Raw genomic sequence first — 10941 nt, 5'->3', positions numbered from 1 at the left:
TCCCTTACTTAAATAATACAAAGTTCTGCAAAGTTTGTAAAGAATTGACTTGGGCCTTTGAATCCGAGCCAGAAAATAAATCGAAAAAAATACTAGTTGCCTCCCAATACATTGTAATTTTTCTACATAAAAGAAAAAGGAATGTAGCAAGTCAGGGTGGTTCCGTGACGGGGTTCGTTTACATTACGGCATGTAGATGATGCTGTGAGTGGCCACAAGTGCCAATGAGAGGACAAATGGGGACGTAAGCGCCGTAATGGCGGATGGAAGCTGAATCAATCATTTCATGCTTTAATAAAACCAGAAAAAAAAAACCACACACTTACTTTACTTTGAGAGGTGGTTTTCATTAAAATACCCCCAAACGTCCTTATAATAGACTTCTGGAATTTTCGGGACCCCCACAAGATACTATACACGCTTTCAAGTATTAGTACAAATAATGACACATAACCAATATTCATAATCATTTTAAAGTGGACGCCCAGTCCAAAAAAATCTTTCAAATGGGTCCATTCCATGTTTTTTTTTTCTTTTTTGTTTTTTTTTTTTTTTTTACATGTATACGCAATATCCCCGATAAATATTGCGACGAAGGCACGGCGTGTGCAGCACCCTAATAGTCCAAGAAAGCAAAGTAAAATACATTATTCATTAATATTAAATGAATGATTGCGACTTTTTAAGTTATTGTACAACCTGTAATATAAACATGAGAGCAGAGGTCTTCGAACTTAAATCTGAATGGGGACGTATTTCAAGGGAGAAAACATTATTTTGAAAAAACAAAAAAGACTTCTGCAAATAAACGAAAATGTAACTTTCACCATTAAGAGAAATTAAAATATTTAACAAGTAAAACAGAACGCGATTTCCCTTGAGATTTCGCCGAATGTCTGGAAAATGGAGTATCAGAATTTAAAAAAAAAGTTGTTAAAAATAAAACATTTTATATATATATATAAATGTGTGTGTGTGTGTGTGTGTGTGTGTGTGTGTGTGTGTGTGTGCTTGTCAAAAATGTGATTTAATATGTGTTTGTGATTTTGCTCCCCCCCTCCCGTTTTCCCAAAAGGCGCAGAAATTAGTTATAGGTAATAGTGCTACATATAGGCTTATCAATATTTGAAAAGTGCAAAGATTAGATATTTGCTCATGTATTCACATTTTTAGGATGGATTTCATTCTCTGTTATAGCAGGTTTCATATACTTTTTTTTAAAGTTCCAATTATCCTTTGTGGATTTCAGGCTAATCGTTCTCAAGTATCACTTGAATTGCTCACTGATTGCGAACAAAAGTGTAATATTTGTCATTTAGCATCCTTGTTATCTGAGGTATACACAGTGTACTTAATTTGGGAGGAATTGTTAATTTGAATTCGTGTTTGTAAACTGGTTATAGATTTTATTTTCTGTACACCGATTAAGTCATTAAGCTAATAGCATAATTGCCTAAACCATTTTAAACTTCTTTGTCACAATATCAATTTGAAAAAAAAATATTGATGTTCGTGTCACCGCAGTGGGTACTGTGGTTATGATATTTAATGATTTACTGTGCACTGCGTGCTACAAGTGTCATGATATAAAATATCGTTATCCTAATTGTATAATTGCCAGTTTCAACTTCCTGTTACATTAGCAATTAAAGATATATATTTCAACGTGCTTGCTCTAGGTATTTTACTTTGTCTTTGCAAAGATGAAATTGCAGCAGTTGGGACTGCTATTAATGTGTCGAGGTTTTTTTTTTTTTTACTTATCCCAAAACGTCCAAATACGCTATTATGCTAGGTTAAGTAGATTGCATTTAAGGACCAGAAGTCTGGTTGCAAAACTTTATTAATCAATGTGGAGTGAAAACCAGTTGATCCAAACAAGAAAAAAAAAAAAAAAGGTGGGAAACCAATGTATGAAATACGTGTTTTGTTTAGTCCCCCTCGCCCCCCCCCCCCTTTCTCTCTCTTTGAAGAGGCCACCAGCGCTCTTCGGCGGGTCCACGTCGAGCTCCTCATACACTAAAAAGAAAAAGACGCAATCCAACGTCACATACACAAGCCACTGAAGCGAGAGGCGTCGTTTCGACAATGAAAAGGGTGCTTGTATTCGCCACGGAATCAACTCTTAGCCACAGATGGTACGTGTGAAGAATTCGAACCTGCTAGTTAGCAAATTAAGGTACGTTTGCTCGGTGTCACGTTGTTTTGGGAAACTAACGCCGCTCCTGTGCGTTCTGACATTGCATCGCAAGCTACGTAGCTTGGACTTCGTTTAGCCGTGTTTGGGTGACTTTTTAGCTAATGTCAGTGGCAAATGCCGCATCGTAGTGACAAACGTTAGCACTTTTAAGCATGTGCCACATGTTACTTGAAGGTAGTCAGATGAGGTTAGCCATAGTTGGAACTGTCATTTGAAAGGCGGGGGGTGGGAGAGTGGGGGGACGACAACGTCGAGTTAAACCAATCGACGCCATAGCAACGCGTCTTTGTGAAGACGTGTGGCTATAATTCGACAGCACCGTCAAGACAACGTTCCTTAAAAGCAATTGCAGCATGACACTTACTGTTAGTAATCGCCGTCGTCATTTTTTTAAAGTGAAAGTTCCTCTCCCGAGTAGGTCAGGTGACATTTCGGCTGCTAATGCTAATATAGATATAACCTTTAGCTAGTATATCCCTTAGCCCAGGAATGTGCGTAAACGTTTCCGCCATGTTGCATGTGTCATTTTCTGCTTGTACATGTGCCCAACCTTTTCCACTAAGAGGCATCATAACAACATTTAGCAAATAAAATGAAATATAACGGTCAAATTATTTTTAGTATTTATTTTTCTTTGTTGTTTTTTGGGAGGTGGAGCAGTACAGTGCAAATTAGGCTTTGCCTGGCAGATGTTATGGCAATCACGCTCTTTTTGGAGGTACAATAAACTGATTTGAAATAACATTTAAAATATGATAAGGGTGCAACTAACAATTATTTGAAAAATTGATTACTCTGTCTGTTGTTTTTTGAGTAAATGCATTCTTTAAATTTCTATCCCTCTATTCAAAAACAGAACATTATTTCGTTTTTAAATTATTTATGGTGGTCTCATTGTTTTACATCACAGAGACCTGCCATTTGAACTTTGTGTGTTGACTTGATATTTATATCAACTGTACCTACAGCATAACTAGCAAATGCGAAGAACCTGACGATTTTGCAGTAGACTCTTTAACTTAATTGAGTACACCTAACCTTTTTTTTCTATCTTTAAGAGCAATGTTAATATTCAAAGTTCATGTTACAGTGGCTTACAATAGTAAATACACTTCGGTGGTACTTGAAAAGTTAAGTATTTTTTCATTCGGTACTTACTGTGAAGAGATTGACAACGACTGTACTAGTACGTTGATCTTAAAGACCCTGTAAAGGGGGAAAATGGCCTGTAAATTTGACACACAAAAAAGTCTTGAGTCTGACACATTTAAATGAATGGGAAAAAAAAATGGCGTATATGTCAAATGGGCCAACAAAATTATCGAAAATAGAGCCCAACTTCGAACTGTCAAATGACCTTGTTATGTCCACTGAAGGTGCCCAAAACACCACCTTCACCTGTCATTCATATACATTTGTATAACATGTGGTCAAGTATCCTGCATTCAGCTAAAGACTGAACAGATGTCAAGATTTTTTTTATAGTTAACTTTCCCATAAAGGGTCTATTATGTGTGGAGCCACACACAAACGACAGAGGAAGTTAGCTCGAACGCTAGTGAATATCGTAAACAGTTAACTTAAACATGTCAGCTAATTTCTTAGCTTGCAGGCTAGCAAACATAATAGACACTTTCCTTACTTATCTCTGTAAAGGTTGTATGACCCAAATAACGCTCGATTGTGTCACACGCCATGATGGCGCTCAATACTTAAATTTTGGGTGTGGGGCTACTCATGCCACACAGTGTATACCCGAATGCATATTTAGGCCAATTTTTAACCCCACTCCAAAAAATTCTGAGAAGGTGAGAAACATTTTAAAGGCAAATCTCAACAATGTAGTTTTTTCAAAATTTCCAAAATTACACTCAACAGTATTGAACTGTATAAAAAAAAAAACAGCAAAACAAACTACAATGGAAACACTTTACAAAAACATCTTTACACAAAGAGTTCATTTGTCACTTAGAAATACTTTATTGGGACCCGTAGTTTGAAAAAAGTTATTTTACCCCAAAACCACGGGTAATGTGAGTACACAACCCCATTGTACCTATTATCCCAAAGAAATCAGTGTGACTCGGTGGTTGCCGGAAATTGTGTGTAGGTTGGAAGCACACTCGTTACTTGAAATTGGGGTCATAACTCAAAACTCAAAATAAAAATACATATCAAAATATACCAACTGACAACTTGTGTTACTCTTACCTCAAAGCATCACTTTATTTTGAGACATACCACAAACACGACCGAGCTGGGTCTTTGAAGGTGGATAGCAAGGCTCCCGATTATGGAAAGGTCCAAACTTGCTATAGGTCAATCCACTGGCTTGCATTAATTTACTGGTGGCGGCACGGTGAATGAGTGGCTCACATTTTGGCAAATCAATGTTCTTAATGTGATTGCAACATGTTTTCTCCAGGTACTCTGGCTTCCTCCCACATTGTGAAAACATGCATTGATGGCACTAACCTGTCTTTGGATTTGCATGGGAGTGTGAATGAATGCCGCGACCCTCGTGAGGATAAGCGGCGAAGAAAATGTATGGATGGATGGTAAATGGCTAGTTTAGGACAGATGTGACCCATTCAATATGGCGGAAGCGCCTGCGTATCTCCGCTACGGGCCAGCTCGCTCAAGGTGTGCTCTATGTACAGTATATTTGACGCCTTTGCATGCTAAATTTCTCCCTATCCTTTTTTTGTGCGTGTATCTGTGTGTGTGTGTGTGTGCATATACCTCTCGGCAGATCTCGCGAGAGCTGCTTCCCTGGCTGTGACTGGTGGAGTCTTTGCGGTTTAGACTGAGGGAGAAGGCAGGCAGGCAGGCAGGCAGGCAGCATCATGGCGGACAGAGACAGTGGAAGTGAGCAGGGAGGAGCGGCCACGGGCCCAGGCTTCGGATCCATGCACTCGGCGGCGGGAGGGGCGGGCTCGGCTTCCGGCCTCCAGCACGAGACCCAAGAGCTGGCGTCCAAGCGGGTTGACATCCAAAACAAGCGCTTCTATTTGGATGTAAAGCAGAACGCCAAAGGCCGCTTCTTGAAGATAGCTGAAGTCGGGGCCGGTGGCAACAAGAGCCGCCTCACTCTTTCCATGTCCGTGGCAGTCGAGTTTCGCGACTACTTGGGGGACTTCATCGAGCACTACGCCCAGCTGGGTCCCAGCAACCCGGGCATGGTGCAGGACGAGCCGCGGCGGGCGCTCAAAAGCGAGTTCTTGGTGCGGGAGAATCGGAAGTACTACATGGATCTAAAAGAGAACCAGAGGGGACGGTTCTTGAGGGTCCGGCAGACCGTCAACCGGGGGCCCGGCTTGGGGTCCACGCAGGGCCAGACCATCGCGCTCCCGGCCCAAGGACTTATCGAGTTTCGCGACGCTTTGGCCAAACTTATTGACGATTACGGCGTGGAGGAGGAACCCGCGGAGCTGCCCGAAGGCTCGTCATTGACTGTGGACAACAAGCGCTTCTTCTTCGACGTGGGCTCCAACAAGTACGGCGTGTTCATGCGGGTAAGCGAGGTGAAACCGACCTACCGCAACTCGATCACGGTGCCCTATAAAGTGTGGTCCAAATTCGGGAATACGTTCTGTAAATACGCCGACGAGATGAAGAAGATCCAGGAGAAGCAGCGCGAGAAGCGAGCGTGCGAGCTGGAGGAAGAGGATGAGGAGGCGCAGGCGGACGATGGAGACGAGGATTGAGACAAGAGTCGTGGAAATAACAAATCTAACCATTAACTCTACTGTATAAAAGAAAGAAATCTAACTGTAACGGTTTAACTCCAAGGGAGCATCACCCACAATATAAGAAACCACCACAAGCTGACAGTTCTGACATGTTGTCACTCATCGCTGGATGTTAGCCCACGTATCCACCATAATACAGTAACTTGGCTGCTAAACAAAGTAATAACATGTTTGAACATTGTTTCCTACTTGAAAAACAATATCGAGTCTTTATTTCCCTTATTAACAGAGTAAAACAACTTTTGTACCACTTAAAAAGCTAAAAACAAACGAAAAAAAAGTGTTTGCAATGTTGGGATCTGAGAGTAAGCATTTCCTTTTCATGTAAGCTAATAACTTCAGCACAAATAAGATGTTTCCTTTTTTTCCAAAACCAAAATTCAGAAAGTTTATAAAATGGGGAAAAAAAAAAAAAAGGTCACATGTATTAGCCATCTTATTTACCTGTGACTGTGTTTACACACAATTCAAATGAGGGCTAGGCCTACTTTGGAAACTGATTAGATGTCATGCAGTTTTTCAAAAAGGAACAAGTGCTCTCTCTATGTTGTGCAATATGCATTGCATCAAAATCAAATCAATATTGGTCAGTGGTTCTTGACGTGTTGTCCGAGGCATTCAAAGACGTAAATCTAATCAGTTGAAATTGTTGCCATGCAAAAGGATATATTAGACTGCCGCCGTGTGTTGTCGTTAATGCAAAGTGTTGGGTTCAAAGGTACTAAATGCATAGTGATGAAATAACATGTAGCAAATGCAGAGAAGCGAACAATTGCCCAGAACGTGGTTACAAAATGTCCAAATGGTGCCAATTAAAGGCATGCTGCCGCCGCATGTTTGTCTGCACTTAAGTCGATTGCGTTGGTCTCCCAAAATATTGTCTCGAGGACCCTTCCATATTTTGCCTGTATTGCACGAAAGCTCAACTCCTTGGAGTACTGAGTGATGTCCATCCAAAGGCTTGGTGATTTTGTAGTGAAAATCAATTGAATACCATCACAATACCAGGGGAGCCTTTAGGTAAGGGTGCATGCCTGGGTCAAAACTCCCAATTCTGTGACCGCGTACCCTTCCTGATGGGCTTCAGTTCTGGTTCTGTTAAAATCAATTGGTGGGAGGCTAATATGGACACAAGCCCTTTTTTTTTACACTGCCTGTAAAAGCTGGCATTTTTCTGCCTTTGTTCCATGTCAGCGTTCTGTACAAACAGTAAAGTAAGGGTGAAAGTCCAGTGAATATTCCACCTACAGAGGTTCTATCGGAGGCCTAATAGACGGGAAGCTGTCCGTGTGAAAGGCAAGGTTGTAACACCACGAGTGTTACTCTTGACATCCACCTTTCATTTCCGCTATGTTGTGTTGAAAGCAGTTGTTGCTGTTCCACAAGTCCGGTGTGTCTCAAAAGTCACCCTGTACTTTTCTTTTCCAGGTCTCAATTGGGACAGATGTGAGGCCTTCAGCATTTGACAGCTTAGGCTTTAAATATATTACCTCGCCCGGGGTCTTAGCAGGTGACATTGGAGCAGCGCAGCAAAAAAAAAAACTCTTTTGTCCCAGATTGGAGTTCAATGCCAGTTTGTTCGAATGCTTCAGTCAGAAGCTCGTGATGCTCAACAACCCGAACTCTGTACACGTAATGATGTATCACTCTCAAAGCAGTGGTTAAATTGAGATTTTATTGATGCCGAGTTCTAGTGCACCCTTCTGGATAGACCTTTCCTGGCTTTGTGCGAATGCCTGCTCTCGGAGTTTGGTGTTTTCAACTCTGGTGCTAGTATCAGGGCCCCTATTTTGATAGACATTCCATGGATAGCGTACTAGCGTACTAGGCTTTGGAGCACTGGGATTGCCCTAGAGCCTCCCAAACTGGTGCTGGTCCAGAAAAACTTCTTACCAGGTTACGCCAAGGGAAATGATGATCTGCTTAAAAAAAAAAAAAAAAAAAAAAGTGCAAAGCCGAAGCTGTCAAATGGTGATGAAAAATCACGTCTGTTCGAACGAAACCTAGAACAAAACGGGGGTTGAATCATAACTTTTGGGACACCCTGTATTTTATTCCAAACGTTGGCGTTTCGTATACATTTACCCGATGCCTTGTAGCTGTGGAAAAGCACACATAGTTGTGGCAATGTCCTGCCTTCACTGGGTTTTGTGTATTTACAAAGGCAGATAAATGTCGGATCTTCTGTTACGGCTATTTTGCGGGATTACTGTGTAAAAGAGGCTTAATGTTTCACTTTAGATTGTTGTTGGCCCCATATCTTCCTGGGGGGTGATATATTCGGGCTGCCACACAGAAAAACGACTGGCTCCCGTCCAGTTCTGTCGCATCTCATAGATGTGTGATAGCAGTTTTATAAACTCTTTGCCAGTCACGCTAAGAGAAACTGGCAACAATCAGATCTATTTACCTCAGCATTGAGTTCAGTGTTTGCTTCCGTGATGTTTAGATTTGACTGGAAACCAGCAAACTAGACTGTCCTTGACCACCTATATATGGTAAAAGCTTACTGGGAGCATCCTCTTCAGCATATAAAACAACCTGGTGCCTTACACACTCCGCATGCTTACACGCTGGCCTGGTGCTTTGGATCGCAAGTTTGGCTTCTTTTTCGATGACCGTTTTCTTCCATTTTTGCGTCTCGGCCCAGACTCGTGGTGCTAAAAAAACAAAACAAAAACAAAATACGGCTTTGTCCTTACTTCTTCCCCGTACCTTCATCGTCACATAACATTATTCCCCAGCCATCCAGGTATCGGCCTACATGTAAACATGGAAGGGGAGGGGGGGTCACCTCGATGCAAGAAGATGCAGAGGAGTAGCAACCAAGCACATTATATAGCCGGAGGAGCAGCGGGCTGAAATGATTGGAAATATTGACAATGATTGGAAAAAGTTGTTGACAAGCCTCCATCGCCGCCCCTCCCCCTTCACCTGCCTCTTTATATGCTCTGGCTTTTAGGTAGTCACGTATGTTGTCAGTCGGTCTTATCAACGGGGAGTAGCGCATGTTTTTTTTTTGTTTTTTTTAATTATTTACCTTCTCAGCGTTATTCCACTTGTAACTTTTGGAATGTTTTCGCCCACAAAAAAAATATATCTATTTTTTATGTGCAACATTTCATGACTGTGCAATATCGTATGTGCCAATTGTGGCAATATATATATATATCAATTAAAAAATATATGATTACTATTTGAAAAAAAATGTGGCTGAATTCCATGTTTATTTCTAGCGACGGAGTTGTTAGCCGTTATTTGCACTTCTCCCCAAAAAAAAGAGAGAAAAAGGAAAACTATTGGAGGGGGATAGTAGTCGAACGAAGGTCATAACAGCCACTGGGTCAAAACAGTTCACGATAACTTGAAACAACACCAATGCCAGAACAGTAACAAGCGATAAAAGAACATGACACTTCTAAATGAGGAAAAACAAGTAAACTGAACTCCTTTTTAACACAAGGTAAAAAAAATGAAAAAAAAAGGTGCTTTAGTCCAGTATTCATTTCCAGTTTGGTGAACTGTCTTCAGTGGTTGTTGTATGTAGCACTTTGCTTTGCCATGCAGGTTTTAAAATGCCTGATCTATATTTTAAAAAGAATGTCATCTCTTTCATTTCATCTTTGTTTTGATACATTAGATATTGCGTATGTATATTTGACAAATCTTGAGTTCTGATTTTGCCCGACAGAGTAAATTTATATTCAAAATATGTATTTTCATGTTTCTTGTTGGGGGGAAAAAAATACCAAACTGTTAACTACTCACTGATTGGGGGGGGGGGGAGTGTATTTGATTTTGATGTAGTATTTGTCCACACTGTCTGACATTTACATCAATACTAATGACTAAAGCTTAATTTTACAGCCTCAAAAATGCGAAATTGGTGACAAAACACCAGACAATTACCCGTGCCGTCTATTAAAGAGAATTCTAGTACTGTATGTGTATAACGGGCTGTAAAATAAAGCATTGATCTCTGATCCTCATGATGTTGCTACTTTAATTCCTGTGAAGAACGGCATCAGATTTGTATATGTTAATCTTGCTCACAAAGATAAATTCTCTGGATTGGGGTTGCACATATGTAATACAACAATTTTCTCCTAACTACCGTTTTTCACTGCATTGTAAGGAGATTAGTATTTGTGCAAAGAGTAAAAGTTGTGTACCAGTTAATGAAGAGCTACGATTGAGGTGAGTTCTGTTAGTCTGGCAACGTTGCCCTTCAACCAGGTCACTTTGATCAATAGAGCGATTTAGAACCGATCAAGCAATTATATCAGATAATTGTTAAAATTACTATAATACATTTGAATGGAGGAAAAAAAAGGTTCTACTACATGTCCCTTATGTTAACGTTGATTCTGCAACATGTTCACTTGCATGCTTTTGTCTTTTGGAGTGACGTAATTTATCTTTTCACCCATTGGCCAGTAGGGAGAGCTGTTTGTTTACAAATGACGGGCAAGAAAATGGGTTATGAGATGAAACGATGTACTCACGTGACTGGTAGTACTGTATTGAACAATTTAACATCGTACAACTGCTGTGCGGATCGTTGAATGATGCATAATACTGGACATGGTGGTTAAATTTTTCAAATTGCTGTAGCTTTGTCCCGTTAGGGCCACCGTCATAATACGGAAGTGAGTCAAGGCATGTCCAAGCCGGTGCGTATATGCAGCATCATCAGGTCTTCCTGGGGTGTTGTGCATCACAGTGGCTACTTTTGTCCCCGCACGTTGTCAATACATTAAAAAAAAAAAAAATGAGGAGAAAGCAAAATTTCCCTTTCCCGACCGCACCCATAACGACAAAAATCTACATACACGCACACACCTTAACAAAACTAACGTACGTTGTGTTTGGTGTTTTCCAAAAGTCTGACGTATGACTGGTTTGTTTCAAGAGCCAGACAGTTTGAGAGGAAGTGAGACAAGTGAGAGAAAGGCGGTTATAAGGAAGGAGGGAGGGACACCATGGAAT

At 40.8% G+C, this 10941-nt stretch overlaps 1 protein-coding gene across 4 annotated transcripts; it reads left to right on the top strand.

Annotated features, from left to right (window-relative positions):
- Positions 1 to 1776: 1776 nt before the first annotated feature.
- Positions 1777 to 9944, top strand: puraa (purine-rich element binding protein Aa). Of its 4 annotated transcripts, none has more exons than XM_061804466.1 (3): positions 1777 to 2138; positions 4626 to 4843; positions 4953 to 9944. In XM_061804466.1, exon 3 carries the CDS (start codon positions 5047 to 5049, stop codon positions 5905 to 5907), a length of 861 nt encoding a protein of 286 aa, XP_061660450.1. In that variant the 5' UTR covers positions 1777 to 2138; positions 4626 to 4843; positions 4953 to 5046; the 3' UTR covers positions 5908 to 9944. The 4 variants fall into 4 exon arrangements, with proteins under 4 accessions (XP_061660450.1, XP_061660449.1, XP_061660448.1 ...); XM_061804465.1 differs by having other exon boundaries at positions 1777 to 2179; XM_061804464.1 differs by lacking the exon at positions 4626 to 4843 and having other exon boundaries at positions 1779 to 2138.
- The last annotated feature ends 997 nt before the right edge of the window (positions 9945 to 10941 follow it).

The sequence above is a fragment of the Syngnathoides biaculeatus genome, chromosome 18 (genome assembly GCF_019802595.1).
Source record: "Syngnathoides biaculeatus isolate LvHL_M chromosome 18, ASM1980259v1, whole genome shotgun sequence".
In the NCBI taxonomy this organism is placed as follows: domain Eukaryota; kingdom Metazoa; phylum Chordata; class Actinopteri; order Syngnathiformes; family Syngnathidae; genus Syngnathoides; species Syngnathoides biaculeatus.
The sequence above is the reverse complement of the archived record's forward strand: the minus strand, read 5'-3'. Positions and strand labels throughout refer to the sequence as shown.

Bases quoted from the DNA above. Each gene is read 5' to 3' on its own strand.
- puraa (XM_061804466.1), top strand. From the start codon at position 5,047: ATGGCGGACAGAGACAGTGGAAGTGAGCAGGGAGGAGCGGCCACGGGC.